The 16,997-nt window shown below is 32.1% G+C and overlaps 1 protein-coding gene across 1 annotated transcript in view; it reads left to right on the forward strand.

The window, feature by feature from the left end:
• Positions 1–16,670, forward strand: part of Smp_160170 (hypothetical protein) — a gene marked incomplete at both ends in the record, with an annotated part of 25,175 nt that extends 8,505 nt beyond the window's left edge. Inside the window, 4 exons of the mRNA XM_018797050.1 lie at positions 433–581; positions 3,879–4,117; positions 13,820–14,003; positions 16,557–16,670. Of these exons, the coding sequence (XP_018652130.1) occupies positions 433–581; positions 3,879–4,117; positions 13,820–14,003; positions 16,557–16,670 (686 nt within the window). The remainder of the gene's footprint in view (positions 1–432; positions 582–3,878; positions 4,118–13,819; positions 14,004–16,556) is intronic.
• Positions 16,671–16,997: the final 327 nt, after the last annotated feature.

Raw genomic sequence — 16,997 nt, forward strand, 5'->3', positions numbered from 1 at the left:
CCACAAAACCCCTTCTGATCTATAATTTAAAAAGTTTGACAAGAACAGAATGAGTTTGGATATATGTTATAACATTTATAGTTCGTGGGAATTAAGTTTTTAACAGTTCAGAATTGTTTAATTTTCTTCGTCATACACATTTGATCAACAGTACCTAATTCTATGAATGTACAACCTTATGGACCACAACTCTCATTAAAGAAACAACTCCACTTGATTTTATCTCCCAAGATTGAAATTAATCAATATCTTTCAGATCATATGTTCTCACACATCAATAAATTTTAAGCAAATTAATCAACCTTAACAATATTATCCTCCAAGTTGATTTTACTAGTATAAAACCTTTACTAGGAATCTATATACGATGCCATTATACTTCATAAGGTTTGTATTATTTCTAAAAGTGATTTTGAATCAATTAATTTTCAGCCAGTGAAATACTCAAGGAAAGTAAACAACTGTTAGACGAAGCTGTAATAAAAGCTCAGGAGGAGAAGAGAATGAAAAAAGAATTGATAAGGCAGATTCAAGCGGAAGAATTATCGGCCATAATGACGAAATCACGAAATATAAAACAAGTAAGTTTAATATAGGTGAGTTTAAAGTATTATGTGATATTGTTTATACATTTTAGGATACTAGCATTCGTCCTCTTAAATAGCCTAACGGATCTGTATCGTTAGCTGTAACTAGACGATGGCAGTTTCATTTCATTGAGGTTCTTAGGTAGAACTATAAATAGCGTTTCAAAACATTTGATAATATCTTTGTTACGCTTCTCTTTAACTTGTCAAAAAGATTCACTTTGAATACTGAGGTGAATGATGAATCAATTTATGGAAATGTAATTGAAAGAAACCTAGACCAGGTAGAAGTTTTAAGTTTTCTTTAATTCTTTTTGACTATAGGAAAAAGTGAAGAGAGATACACATTTCATTGTTGGAATAGCTCTCTAATGCCATACACCAAATAAAAAAATAAGGTCCAGAACGTTCTGCAAACAGTTTTCATCATCTTTGACACTGAGTAAGTTTTCGGAGGGAAGGAGCCCGTTTATACCAAGATGTTCATGTTTATCAGAAGTTATTGCGATAAAGCTATGGACAAGTTAGTAGAAAATATTTTTGTCATTTCTATCATCTTTCGATGTTATTTATGTCCAAAACATTGAGGTAGGTTCTCAAAACGTGCTTTCACTTATATCACATATAAGAAGGGCTAACTATTAAACGCTATGGGTTCAAGTGTAAAAGACTTGGCTATACTTGGTGAATCGGTTTCTGGTTTAGCAAATAACTAAATCTGTATAATGTTGCAGATGTTCCGTAAGCACACTTAAATATTAACGACATAAGATCAAATCACTGGGGAATTTAATTTGCTGTCTTATCCGGTTCGTGCTAGTAAAATCAGCTAACTGAATATCATATTAATTGAAAATGTGTTATTAGGCTACAAGATAAATTTTGTCTGAAGTTTAAAAAATATGTATGTAATCGAACCTCAAGAGCAATGATTTCACTAGCTTACTTTTTTTAGCCACAAGGTGTTAAATAACTGTTATGCACTCAATAATTAAATCCCTATTTGCCCTTCATCAATTTACCTTGGCTCCGTTCAGATAATTCTGTGATAATCGCATCCAGATTATTCTACTTTTAACTTATTTCAGTAGTGTGATGAACAATCTGAATATTTTTAAATGTGTGCTGAAGTTTAGGCTGAACACAATTCATTCCTAATTTAAACTGAGTAAATGATGTTGGTGATGGCGATAATGACAATAATAATAAGTACATAGTAGTAGGTGTCAAATAAAAAGCATGTGTATGAGGATGGATTTTAAATCAGTAATATCGGTCATATAATTATTAGTAGAAACAATATAAAAATAAACAATTTACTTGACAGAAAGAGGAGGAGGTATGAGTCAAGCCAATTTCTTGTGGTAGACTAGATGAATTAACACCAAAATGTGTTATATATACAGTAGACAGATAAATAGGGAGATATTAAAACGAAGGGTTAGTTCACTGATGATAAATCGTGTCATTAATGACAATAAGATATTTCAGGGTAGTAAAAAGTGGGACAAATGTAGAACAAATATTTAGTCGTAACATGAAAATAATGGCAAAAATGATCACAATATTTATGGCTTGAAGTTAAAAACTTGCCATTAAATATTTGAAATTGCTATTACATACTCTCATACATAAAATGTCATCTAATCTACTAAAATAACCCTTTTATTTCTCATATAGTAGTATAAACTTAACTATTGTTGATGAATGCAGTTGGTGTAAAACCTTTATGCACTGATATAACCTTGACTTTCCATCATGGTTAATGGGACAAACACATGGTTTGTAATCTTGTTTTGTGTTTAGAACACTAGCTAAAGGAGTTGTAGTTGAATTTGATTCTCTTAGATACAACTTTAACCTAATCAGATTTTAAATTCTAAATTAAAACAAAGAAATTCTGATGAAATAACAAACTCTGCATAAAGGTACTACTAGTGAAAGTTTCAAAAATGAAATAAAATATTTGTGTCATCCATTTACACTAATCAGTGATAAATTTGTTCATTTTCGAGTTATAATGTCAATCGGAGTGTTTACACATTTCAGAGACAAGTTTCGGCTTATTTTACACGAACCATCTTTCAATTAGTTCTTTGTTAACCAATGTAATATTGAGTAAACGTGAAGATAATAAATACTGCAGAGCAACCTGAAATTTGTTAGATCTATACATTTACCCATGTTTAAACTAACTACAAGCAAAATAAAATTAACAGATATTTCCATTTTGTCAGTAAATGAAAACAAAAAGCAAAACAGGGTAAAATAGTTTCAAATTAAGATTATTTGTTATGTGTATAGATCGTCTGACGAAATTGAAGCCTGCTAATTGTTGAGTTGGTAGTGGACACCGTATCGTGACCTGGAATGAATTTCAACTTGACTCATAATAATAATGAGTGCTTTAAACTTCTTTGGATGCTAAAGTCAGTCAGTATAATATCTGCGTAAAAAAAGTTTCGGAAGTCGTCATTGGTTTCACTCGACCTTATCAGAAGTAAGGCAGTTACGTATAAACAGCATTCGAAGAATAGGTCAAAGTTGGAAATATGAAACAATGGGTTTAGATTCAGTGGTCTCCATCAAAGACAGTCGTTGAAGGTCTGAAGGTTCTAAGCACAAGTTAAGTGGGATTCTGAGTGTGCTCATTTGGAAAGCCTCATACTAGAACGAAACAATGTCCAATTCACTCTGGTTTTTAATAGTTGTTCAGTTACTATCAATATGTGACAAAAACCACTCAAATATTTTGAAACAGTAGTTTAAAACTTTTTGACAACTAGATTGTACTTTATATCTCGGACCAAGATACGTTAGACAACTATCAAAACTGAAGCAGAGCTATTGTAATCTGTTTAGGGATTTCTGGGGATCTTTCATTTTAAGCCTTTACATTGGATAGAACTCAGGGACTTCAAGTATCAAGTCGAACAAAATACCTTTGGACCATTGAGTTGATGGTTCCTTCATTTAATAGCTATAGAAATGAAATCATGACATCTTCCGAGATCATCTAATTAAGTGTTTAGGTAATCTTGAAATCGATCATTTTGGAGATTTTTTCCGTTCATACAGATATTGACGTTGTATTTTTAAAAATTTCAATACTGTTATGTATTTTAAAATCGTTCACCCAAACTTCGGTAAACATTTAAACTGATGTTATCAATCAAAATTCAGATTATGAAAGATTAATTTACTGTTTACAAAATAGAATTGGTCCCAGTCTCATTGATTATCAGTTTCGTAAAATCAAAAAAATTGAATATTTAATTATTTATGTTTTAGATTGATTTAACCAATACACCTGGACATGGTCTATTAAATGAAATGTCTATAATTGAATTAAGGGAACGCCTTAATCAATTGAAAATTAATAAACAACGTGAATTAGAAGAAAAAAGAGATGCAATAATAAATGATAAAGAACAGAAAACAAAAGTTTTATTAGAGTTACTTACTCGAATTGGAAAGCACAGAAGTGTAAAAACTATAGCTGCAGCAAGAAAAATGGTAAATAATGGAGAGTAAGTTGAAAAATTCTCGATTATTTTAATTTTTTTTTTACAAATAAAAACAACTGAGTTTTGTCAACCACTTTCCTTTAGAAATGGGGTTCTAATATGTGACATCGGTTTACTTGACTAATGTTGACTGAAAAGACACTAGATATCAAGGTGGATTTAAGATAACTTTTCTCTTCATTCAACATAACTTGGTAGTAAATACTGATGATACTGGACAGAATATTCATGCTTAGTATTGAGTACAATAATTTGGTTCAATTAGTTGGAATTAAGTAGGTCCACTGTTTCAAATTGATTCCATCCATATTCTAATCCATTAACGGGTATCCGCCTAAATTTGATATGATTAATTTCATAAACATCATATATGATGATAGAACTGTAAAGTCCTCTTTAGTTTACAGTGTTTCTTGAGCTGACGTCAGCTAGTGTTATAATAAATATTCAAACGTTACATTAGTTCCATCATTATTTCATGTGTATTATCTCATCTTACTGAAATAAATAGACTTTAAACTATTCCCAAGTTATTTTTTTCCGTATACATGCACTTTTTAAAATACTTCTCGGATAACCGATCTTTGTCAGAACAGTATTGATGGAGATCCTCTATCCGAATTTTTTAAAAAAAGTACGGGTATATAGGGTAAAATAAGCTGGAAATATTCACTACCTGTAATAAACCTCTATTCTTAAAAATAGAGGACTCTGAACTAATATCTAACCATCTCAGGTAATTACGAAATGATTACGCAATATGATAATTCATGAAACCAGTAACTCATTGATCACTAAACAGTTTTATTAGATATAACCTTTAATATGAGATCTTGAGTCCTTATATATCATTTTCTACCTATTTTTACTATATGATAAAGGTAACGATAAAAGAATGTAAGTGTATGGGGCATCCACCATTAAGCTACTATGTGTTTAATGTTAACAAATAAAATAAAGAGAGCTGATTGTGAAGTGTTAGTTGATATGTAGATGGACTCAGCTGTCAAACCATCAATATCCAATTTTCCTAAAGAATAATGAAGATCTGTCAGATTTTACTATCAAACAAAAATGAGTTTAAGAATGATATCAGTTCGGGGATTTGTGTAGATTGTAGTATTTCCACAAGCAAATTCACGGGTCGATCTAAGTTTGACCACTATTGTAAATCTGTAATCACTGGAAGGCCATTTCGTCCCAGTATGGAACTCCTTAGCAGTGCGCATTCACAACCTCGCACGCGGGACTTGAACTCAAGACCTTCGGTCTCTCGCGCAGACACTTAACCTCTAGTACAATCTCCACAAAACCGCATTTTGATAATAATCATGTGCTCACTAGTGACTAGCTTCAAAATAGATTTCGTGGAGTTCTAATGAGAAGTTGTGACCAGTGGAATCCAATCCGTGTCGGGTGTGAGACAGTTATCTACCTCAGACAATGGATGATCAATCATGGATCGATTGAAGTTAGACATTAACACCATTTGATTCCAACTCAGTGGTCTAGAGGTTAAGAGCGAAACCGAAGGTCCAGTTGCAGTCCTAAACATCAATGGGAAGATTCAAACAAGTGATACTATGTGAATTTTTTCCTGATAATTCTTTCAAACTCAATATCAAAGTTTGACTTTATCAGTCAAAGTATGATCATAGGATTGTAGAAATAATCAAGAATTATAAAGACATTTACTAGATTATCTGTTCTTTTTTGGTTTAATGGAATTGTAAATGTATATTAATATATAAGATGTAGGCAGAATTTTGTTGTGTCATATCTAAATAACAACTCAGTCAGTTAGTCAGCTAAAACTTAGGACCACGCACACATATGCATCGGTCCAAGTTGCCATACCTCATTAGCACAACAAGATGAACACCGAATTTATAGAAGTAGTTAATTTAGTTGTAGGTTGTATATAAGGATATAGTACAGGAAAAAAGACAGATATAAAGCAGTTTTAATTTCAATGTTTAAGGGGAGATAAAGAGTGTATACACCTACGCCATTGTGATCAATTCTGAGTCATGTCACCCAGAGTCTCCAACCATCGGTTACGATAGTCACGCGGACAATAACAACTATAAACCAATCGATAAAGTTTCTTCACTCAAAAGATATATTGTAACAGATTCATTCTGTATGACAATAACATCAATTATCCCATTCTTTAGGATTTGATTAGTAAAATATGTAATCTAAACACAGAATAGTTTTTGAGAAGATTAAGTTTTACACTTAATAATATTTTATTATAAATATATATAATGAGTGGGAGTTAATAAACATACTCAAGAGTTCCTGTTTCATTTCATTGATGGGAAAGGATTTCATTTGTAGTTTTTAGTGTTATGAATTGAAAGTATACATTAAGGTAAACAATAAATATTCATTTAATCTTATGATAGGTGAATTATTCTTATATCCTTTACATGTATACGTATACACTTTTAACTGTAACAAGCTGTAATGATTATATAGAATATCGCATTATCGTCATTACTATTATTATTATTATTATCATCATTTTAATTGTCATCGTTATTCTTAATGGGAACTTCTTATATTGTTTATTTCAATAAATAATTTTGATATTATAGTAGTTCGTTTAAATGAACTCGACGATTTATGTTAATAATGTGTGTGAAAAATTGTAGTTTTCAAAAACAAAAAAAACAGAAAACAAAAACGGTATTAAAGTTATAAATAAATCGATCAAATCTAAAACAGTCAAGTATTTATATTCATATGTTGTCGTTTAACTTAGCAACGTAAGGATATGCATTTCCATGGTAACCGGTGACCAACAATAGGTTCGTACACCATTTTTCCCTTCAGGATCCTGAATGTCATGTGAACCATTGGTTTGGAATTGTGGTTTTCCAACTCCCCTAATTGGATCCTACGTATCTATTAACCCGGTTTAAGCACATGATATTTACGTTTTGTCCTCTCCGTTTTGTAAACAACAGTAATGCCGCGAGAAGGCAGTGAATGGGACTTCTCTGGTAGTGCTTGTATGCACAAGGTGATATTAGAGCATTTCGAGAGGGAGAGCTGACTCTTTCTACACTCGGCCGTACCAAAATATTCGGGTGTCTTTTTAATTCAAATTATAGTATTATTATACCTACATTAAAGAAAGATTTGTGTAATAAAGCAGATAGAAATATGATAGACTAAGCTCGTGAAATTATGTGTAAGGAGAAAAATATTATTTATAAGTATCTTTGTTTAAATAGTCATGGTTTATATGTCAGCAACAATACCGCTTGAAGAGTTAATCTACAGAGGAAGATTCACTTAACGAACCGCAATTCAGTCTAAGACCTAAATGTCTAATCCAAAAAGTGGTTTTTACAATTTCCTATGATCCTATCTGAGGGTAGCTGATAACTCGTGATTTTGACAATTCTCCTGAAAAATAAAGGCAGTTATATTATTTTGATCACACTAAACGTGAACTATCCAATTACAAAAAGAGATGATAATTGGAAGAATTAGGCATAATTTGTTCATTGGAAGAATTTTAATTCACAAAGGAAAATTGTTGAAGACAAAAACAGTGAAAAAACTAGAGTTAATCTAGAGTTAAATTTCATGTTTAAAAATGTAGAAAAGTGAACCCGTAGAAAAGATTTTCTCATTTGTGCAATACTTATTATAAAAAACTTTGTTGTCCAATAATTCTCTCTCAAGTCACAATATCATGAATAAGGTAGACAGTTAAAAATGAATAAGGTATTACTTACGCCCGTTACTCCTCGTCGAGGAGCATAGGCCGCTAACCAGCATTCTCCATCCAACTCTGTCCTGAGCCTTCCTTTCCAGTTGTTATTCATCCTTTTCATATCTGTTTCATATTTGCTTCTATTTCCCGGCAGTAATGTGTTCTTTGGCCTTCCTCTTTTCCGTTTCCCTTCCGGATTCCAAGTTAGGGATTGCCTTGTAATGCATATTAGTGATTTCCTTAATGTATGTCCGATCCACTTCCAACGTCTCTTCCTAATTTCCTCTTCAGCTGGAAGCTGGTTTGTCCTTTCCCATAAAACGCTGTTGCTGACAGTATCCGGCCAATGGATGTTGAGTATTTTGCGTAGACAACTGTTTATAAATACTTGTACCTTCCTGATGATGGATGTAGTAGTTCTTCACGTTTCAGTTCCGTACAGTAGGACTGTCTTGACGTTCGTATTGAAGATTCTGACTTTGAAATTAGTTGACAGTTGTTTTGAGTTCCATATGTTGTTCAATTGTAGAAATGCTGTCCTTCCTTTGCCAATCCTCGCCTTTACATCTGCATCCGATATTAGGAGTTTTATTTGAAAAAAAAATTAAATTGGCGTCCAATCTAAATTTCTAAGCGTTAAGTAGAAGGAAGTTCTACTGACTAAAATGATAATTCGTTTCGTGTAATAAAAATAGATCGTGAGATTCAGATGGTACAGTTTATAATAATTAACTGAATTCGAATAATATTTCAGTTGGATTCTTGTATAAAGTGAAAAAAGAAACTAATTTTAAAACCAGTTAGATAATTATAACTCCTTTTTTTAATTAAAAGAATTTTCAGATTGATAATCAGTTAGGTAATAATAACTTTGTGTTTGTATCATCAACCTTAGTTATCATCAAATCTATTCATTATACATCCATCAAGTATTATCTGATAACTGACTGATGGATACCTAATGGTTGGATTGATTTTAGATTAACAATCTCATATGTTACGCGATATTTTTGAGCAATAAATATGAATTTTTCATGATGTTTAAAAAAACATTCGAGATTGGTTATGGATTAAGAAAGAAATATTCATAATTAATCCTTATCGAAGATTTCAATATATTTAATGAATAAGGAGAACCAATTAGTCTAATATACTATTGATAAATCTTTTGAATAAAATTTAAAGCAAAATTTTTATAATTTTATAGTTGAAATCATGAACCTACACAACCATGAAAAACATGGGAGTACTGGACGGTCGTTTCGTCCCAATTCGGGACTCCTCAGCAGTTCGCATTCACGATCCCGTCTCGCGAGATTCGAGCCCAGGACTTACCGGTCTCCCCGGAGTTTGTGCTGATGATGTCGTACAGAAGGACGATGAAAGCTCCACGACCAAACAATCCAGCTCAGAGGACAAAACTCCATCAGAAACTTACCGGTAGACATATGCTCACTTGTGACTGGCTCCAAGAGGTATTTCCTAGAGTTCTAGTGAGAAGCAGTGACTAGTGGAGTTCAATCAGGTCTGTTGTGAGATAGTAACTGACCGAAGACATTGGTGGATGCGTCGCTCGATTTCGTGAATTGGTTGAAGTTAGACATTGACACCGTTGGATGCCGGCTCAGTGGTCTAGAGTTTAAGCGCTCGCGCGCGAAACTGATATGTCCTGGTTTCTAATCTTGTGGGATGGGATGGTAGATGCGAAATGCTGAGGAGTTCCACAATAGGTTGAAACGGTCGTCCCGTGTTTCCGGGTTTTCCATGTTGGTCTAGCTTCAATCGACTCACGATTTCAACTATATAATTACTAAAATCTTCACAAAACCTCCTTCTGATAAAATTTCTATAAGTTCAGTTTCTAAAACGTTTAGTGACATATATAAGTCAGTACAGTGGTGGACATACATGGTGATATGCTTTAGCCAATACTTACGCGCATTATTCAGAATCTATTGTAAAAGGTCGGGCGTTTTCAAACGTTGAAGACAAATCTCTATAAAAACTAGCACATATATTATAGTATCATGTAATTTACATAACAGCATGAATTAATTAGATAAAATTGACTTTGAAACCATATCGTAAAGGTGCCATTAGATTACTGAGGGTTATTTCCTTCAACATTGATTTTTTGAAACAGGTGAATCTATGATAAGAGTAGATACGTTTCTATCTAACATTTGAATTTGAGTAATAAGGTTTTCTTGTTATGCTTAAATATATAAATATTACATTTCTGTTAGTTTCCAGGGTGATAACGTTGGACTGATTGACGTCTCGAATTTTTTTAAAACTAAATTTGATTTCATTCCGACTAGTTTGAATTACGATTTACATTATTTCAAGCCTCTACATCATTTAAAATAGTTTAAACTGTGTTATACACTTTGAAGCGTTTTTAAGGTTCTGTACCAAAATATCATATAAGATAACTGAATTTTGATCTTGGGCGTGTGACGCAATTTAAGACAGTGAACTAAAATCCACGAAATGTTACGAACTCCTTTCAAGATCTTATATGTTTTTCATCCCAGTTAAATAAATGACTATCCACCTATGTTATTTCTTTAGAAAATTTTGTTCACAAACTCTTAAATCTTTTGTTCAATTGTTGACTTACAGTAGTAAAATATGATGAGTATAATCAATATACTACTTAAATATGGTTTTAATTTTTCTTTTCCCATTTAAATAATGCTTTAAGTTCTGTCAGACATTTTGACTTAGTTCTGTATTTAAATGAAATCCATGAATTACCTTTGTGTCACTTTACTAATTATTTGTGTTCATGATTTGAAATAAAACCATCCATAGAAGCTTTAAAAAATTCAACATGAATGAGTAAGAAAAACATTTATGGTGTGAAACGTCAGCCGTTTAAAGACCATTTATTAGTCTTCGTGTATTTCTTCATAAGATTGGATACAATTTACAGTGATGTTTTCAAGTTTAGTCTATTTTCGCAAGAGTGACGTTTGTTAATGTCGTGTGACTTAAGACTATCAGTTAAATCTAAGGTGCGCGGTTAACATCAATTTTAAATCAATATTTGAGTGAATCTGAACATCAAAGATTGAACAGATCAATCGGTTTTGACGATTTTGTAACAATGATTAAGAAATACTTTTAGGAAGTATGATCGGGTCTGAATGACAGAGCTTTATTTTGTACTACGTGTTTTGATATACTGAAAGATGATAACTAAAGTAATTGTGTAATCAGTACTAAAAAAAGACTGATCAATTACTGTCCTAAACACCAAAGGGAAGATTCAAACAAACAATACTAAGTGAAGTTAAACTTGACCTCATTACACAAACAAGTGGCTATCAGGACTGAGTAGTTAAGTGGATAATGTGATGGCGTTTGAATTGAACGGTACTGGGCTCGAGTCCCAGAGTGAACTTCAGCTCTGAGATGCAGGCACATCCAGCTGACGAGCACCAAATAGGACGAAACGCACGTCCTGGATTCCACTGCTAGCCACTATTCATATTTGCTTATAATACTAAAAAGTATCAAAATACTTTGTTAATTGTTTGATTTCTAAATACTTCCTCTGTTCACCATTTTTAACAGATACATATGCTTTACATTACATTGTCTATTGTATTCATTCTTTTACCCTCTATGTACTTAATAAAGTATAACCTTTTATACCCTAGATAGTTAGTTTTTAACTTTACGCACAATCTAGATCATTGATAGCTGACACTACGATATCATATACCAGTTGTCATAACCTATTAAATTTATTGTGAACTCAAAGTTAAAATGTGGTATGTATTTATCAGTTCGTATTGTTTTCCTAAAACTATTATAAAATTTATACACCGAACTCTCAACAAATAGCTTAAGTATCTTTAGTACATAACTGAGATCTGTTTAACTGAGGTTGAGTCCAAAACCACCGATACTACTGTTACTACTATCTTGGTATTCACTTTGTTAATTCCATCACACTTTATTAACGTAACGGAGCAAGTCGCGCTGAAGCACATTGTGACATCTTACGTTACTAACTGACTGTTAAACGTTTTCTAAATATTTCCAAACTCTTTTATTTGAATCCAAATGAAATAGGCGTACATTGTAACAACTAAATAACTGGGGTTTTTTGGAAAAGAATTATTTATTGTTAATTGATTAAAGAAGGTCGGAATTGTTCGGCAGACAGATTCAGTGATATAAAATTATTTGTTACTTACTTTGACGAACAGAATTTTGTCTACTTGGAAAAAACATCTGATTGTCCGAATTATTCTTCCTTTTGAAAATTGAAATTCTGTTTATTTCAAGCATTATGTTCCTGACCAAATGTGTCCTTTACTTATGTTCGTTTGTCTAATCGAAAAAGAAAAAAAAAATAACTTTTCTTAGAAAATGAAACTACGTTATTAAAATCCGTGTAAAATTATTGCAAATATAATGACTAAATATGGTGACTCTGTTCCAGTAGTATTGTGGTGTGGGTTACTGATATCCACATAACTAGTCTATTACGATGGTCGGGCATTGAATGTATTTCAGTAGAAGATCGATAGGGAGAGAACGGGAACGGCAAGCAATTGGTACGAAAATGCATGAACAATTATAATCGGAGACTATGGACGGATATTTGCAGAAGAAAAAATCAAATTGAGACAATCGATTGTTACTTTGCAAATTAACTGTTCACTATATGTTTCTCATATTTTAATCAGATATTCTGTAATTGTTATGCCAAAATACATTCGATTGTCCCCAGTCGTGTTCTCGTTCACTACAGTGTGTTTAAAAGTTACAGAGGAGGTAATTGCGTAGATAAATATATCTAGCTGTGAGCTTTAGCACTACGACCGATACTACAGTTAGTACGGCATTGAGAACACCTGTTATCAGAATATCAATTTACATTTCTTATTATTAGTGGTATTATTATCTTGTTACAAATGACTTGATATCCTCTTAATTAGTTTAGTATTTTGGGTACATGCATATGAATGTTAGTGTATATCAGATAAAAGACTATGTAGGAGGGCCTTACTGAAAACATAATTATTTGTTATGTCTTGTTCTAATTAAAATGAGGGAAAATTTTATTAGTTATATAGTTTTTATGCAAAATGGGTAAGTCTCACCTTGTTCAAATGGAAACGTTCTTGTTTGTAACTTAAGTCGAATTTTCTCCCCTAGATGGTGGACCGGTTTTGATGTTTATAATTGACGCTCCCTTATCTCTACTTTTAACCAAAACGGTCCTTCGGGTCTGTATAATTGCCAAAATTCTATGTAGAGATTAACATTTTACTTGTCCTGATATAAGAAAATAATGGTAACTAGAGTGATATATGCTGCTGAAGTATTGTATCCGATCTAGAAAAATTAACGATTTGACATTATGTAACTTCATCTCGTCGATAACAAATCCTTGTGTTTATATGCACGTCTGTGATATCGTTTAAGTGAAAGCATAAGATTAACTAAATGATGTTTGTCCAGACAAAATACATAAGTTAATTTTATTCCTACTTAAGAAATACAACATTTGCGTTCATTAGTTTTTCGGCGAGCATCGATTAAGTGTTTTCCATTTTGTTGAGCGATGGAAAAGGACCTATACGAAGTCGTTTTTTCCACTCCTCGTCTTCCATCATCAAATGTTTGTCATTATTTACCTTATCGTCCAGTTACTTGACATTATGGTCTGTATCTAATCGAACAGATGGAATTTAATAATTGAAGTCATGTGTCTATCTAAGTTAGAGCAACATAGAAATCCTGGAAGCACTGGACTGATGTTTCGTTGAAGTGTGGGACTCCTCAGAAAAGCGCATCAATAATCTCACACGCGAGCGCTCAACCTCAAAACCACTGAGTTGGACTTAGTTGGACTTCACCTCTGTATAAAGCATTATTGCCAACAAAAGTAAAAGTGGCCGAGAAGAAAAGTATATTTATTTAATTCTTATTGTTTTCTTAAAATTTAGAGATACTCTCATCAATAACTGCAAAGTTACCAAGGAAGAAATATACAAAAATGATCCATCACTGCAACAAATGCTTGATTATTTGAGTAAACAAAAAGAAGAAAGACAAAGATATGCAAAGAGTGATCAGTCAAAAAAATTCAGAAAATATGTAAATAAAGGTGTTAAAAATAAGGAGAATGAAGTAAGTAATTTTATGACTGATATTTTTTATAGTGAACAATATCATTTGAATTATTCTGATATTTAAAAAAAAGACTATTTGCTATGGTAACTACAATTAAACTACGAAACACGTTTATTACTATTGATTATTTCATTTTTGAGTAGTATGAAATGATTAAATTTAAAGGATATAATATCTTATAAGATATATATTGTTATTCAACATACTGGTATGAGATCATGAGTCAATTGGAGCTAGACAACCATGGAAAATCTGGAAGCACTGGATGGCCTTTTTGTCCTATTGTGGGACTTTTCAGCAGTGCTCATGCACGATCCTGTCTGGCGAAATTCGTACTCAGGACCTATCATATGCTCACTAGTAACTGGCTCCATGAGATATTTCCTGGAGTTCTAGTGAGAAGCAGTGACTAGTGGAGTTCAACCAGGTCTGTTGTGAGATATCAACTCACTGAAGACATTGATGAATGGTTGCTCAATTACGTGGATTGGTGAAAGTTAGACATTAACAGCGTTGGATGCCGGCTCATTGGTCTAGAGTTAAAGCGTTCAAGCGCGAGACTGACAGGTCCTTGTTTCGGATCTCGCGAGACAGGATCGTGGATGCGAACTGCTGGGGAGTTCCACAGTAGGTTGAAACGATCGTCCAGTGCTTCCAGGTTTTTCATGGTGGTCTAGCTTCGATTGAATCATGATATCAACTATATGAAATTACCAAAATCTCAACAAAACCCCCTTCTGATATTAGTATGAGTTAAAAATTATCAGATATAACTAGAAATATTTTCAGGTATCTGACTAAAAATCGATAGTTTTAGTAACAACTTTGACTGTAAGTAATGTGTTATATTTACAAGAAATTTATCGGCAGCATTTTTTTACATAACGATCGTTCAACTCGACGCAGTAATGTACTTTCTACCCGAAAAAATATCTATGTTTGAAAGTCTTTTTAGAATACATATGTGTTACCGATGTCAAGTAATTCAGACGTACGACATATCGTACAATATGAAATTATTTAATGAACAAATCAAAATGTCAACAAAGTTTGACTCTATTTTTAAAGGAGAAATGTTTTTTCAGATATGATAAAGTATTATTTAGGTGTAAGAAATTTAAAAAATAAATCATTTGTTTTCTAACAATACATTAGTTTATTGTACAGTAAAAATTTGTTAAACTTTTCCTTCCATCTGAATGTTTCGACAAGTTATCTGTTTTCTTGTTTGTTTTAACACATCATTATGCCTATTATTCTCATAATCTCTTAAGATGCGTTTGTGAAACGTTTACGACATTTCTCTGTACAAGTTACAAAATAACCCAATCAGAGAGATCGTGGTTGTTGGGAATATGCATCGATAGGAATATACACTATTCAGCTGTCGATTCCTGAACTGCTAACATCTAACTGGCGACTACTCAATATTTATCGCAACGATCAATCAAGAAATAGGAAAATAAAACTTGTTGAAATACTTTGTGCTGAGTATTCTATATTTCATCGAAAAGATGATATTAAATAAAGCCACTAATAATAATGATGACATTTTATCATATGATAGTTTCAATATACAGTGTTCTATGTCCTATTTTACTTCTTCAAAATTCATTGACAATAGCTTTCAACTTACTGAAAATAAAAACTGCAATATATTTATAATCAGTAAACTTAAGTTTGACAAATGATTTTTTGTTAGACAGCCAGTGAAATCAGAAAGGCTTGAAGGTCTTGAATTTATTCTGAGGTAAGTTTGTGTGTGTAAGCTCCTTGGGAGTCCGATACTGTAATGAAACTGCTCTTCAGTGTTTCATGGTTTTTAGTTGTTGTCAAGATCAGTCTATGATGTAAATTATGAAATTGAAAAGACTACTTACAATACCTAAAATACGTTAAACAAATGTTGATTCCATCAATAATTCTTTTCTACTGTTATTTAGCTGACCAAATACATGTGGGTTGAACTTCATTCCAACCTCAAGACTCTATTTATGATAGTTTATTTGTGTATTGATTCTCAGTGTATTATCTAATGGAATGTATAAAATTAATTTGTTCTATGATAAGATATAAAATAATACTGAAGAAAAACTGAAGAAAAATGAAACAATGGATTGAGCAAAACCAGTAGATACAAGCTGTATTTTCACATAAGTACTACATGTCATTCGTGACTAAACCCACTATTTTTAGGAAGGTGATTAACATCTATTTGTTTTATAAACTACGTAACGTCCTGTATTACAATCTGTATTGCAATCTTTCAATATCAGTGAAACTCATTAATTTAAAATTACAAATGAGATTCACAATACAGAAGTACTGTGTAAGTGAAAAAATATATTCTACTTCTCAAATCCAGTAATGGCTGAACAGCTTACAAAGTAATCATCAGCTAATCGTAACTAGATCTAAATGATGCCTATGCTAAACAACTGTTTTACCTGGTTAATATTGTGCATTCCACTAATTATGACAATATTATCCATTTATTTTACCTGACAGTGATTACGTGTATATTTTTCCTTGTTTAATTTTGATTTCAAGTCCCTGAAGACATTCTGGGATGAACTTGAACGTCAAAGGGAACAAAGATCATGTATTGAAACAGAGGCTACACATCATCCTTCAGAACACTTAATCACGAGTCTCACGGCTTAGATCAAAGGAAAGGAAGAAATCTAAAACTGATTCCTGAAATACGCTTAATGAAAAAGAACAATATTATGGAAAGATCTTCAATTTTAAGTTCTTGCTATATTAAAAACCTTTTGTTTAAAACATACAGTCAACTTGCCTAATCGATTTTAATTAAACAGACTAAGTGAAAATAACAACAGTATTTCTGTTAACTAATTCTGTAGTAGGTATGAGATAAAATAAGCATGTAAAATGTAGTTTTCTAACCCTTTTATGAAGTAAATTTATATTGTATAAAGTGGGTCTTTGTAAACTGTTTTAGTTGAAAATTTCTTTGGTTAAAGGTTT

The sequence above is a fragment of the Schistosoma mansoni genome, chromosome 4, assembly GCF_000237925.1.
Source record: "Schistosoma mansoni strain Puerto Rico chromosome 4, complete genome".
NCBI classification, from domain to species: domain Eukaryota; kingdom Metazoa; phylum Platyhelminthes; class Trematoda; order Strigeidida; family Schistosomatidae; genus Schistosoma; species Schistosoma mansoni.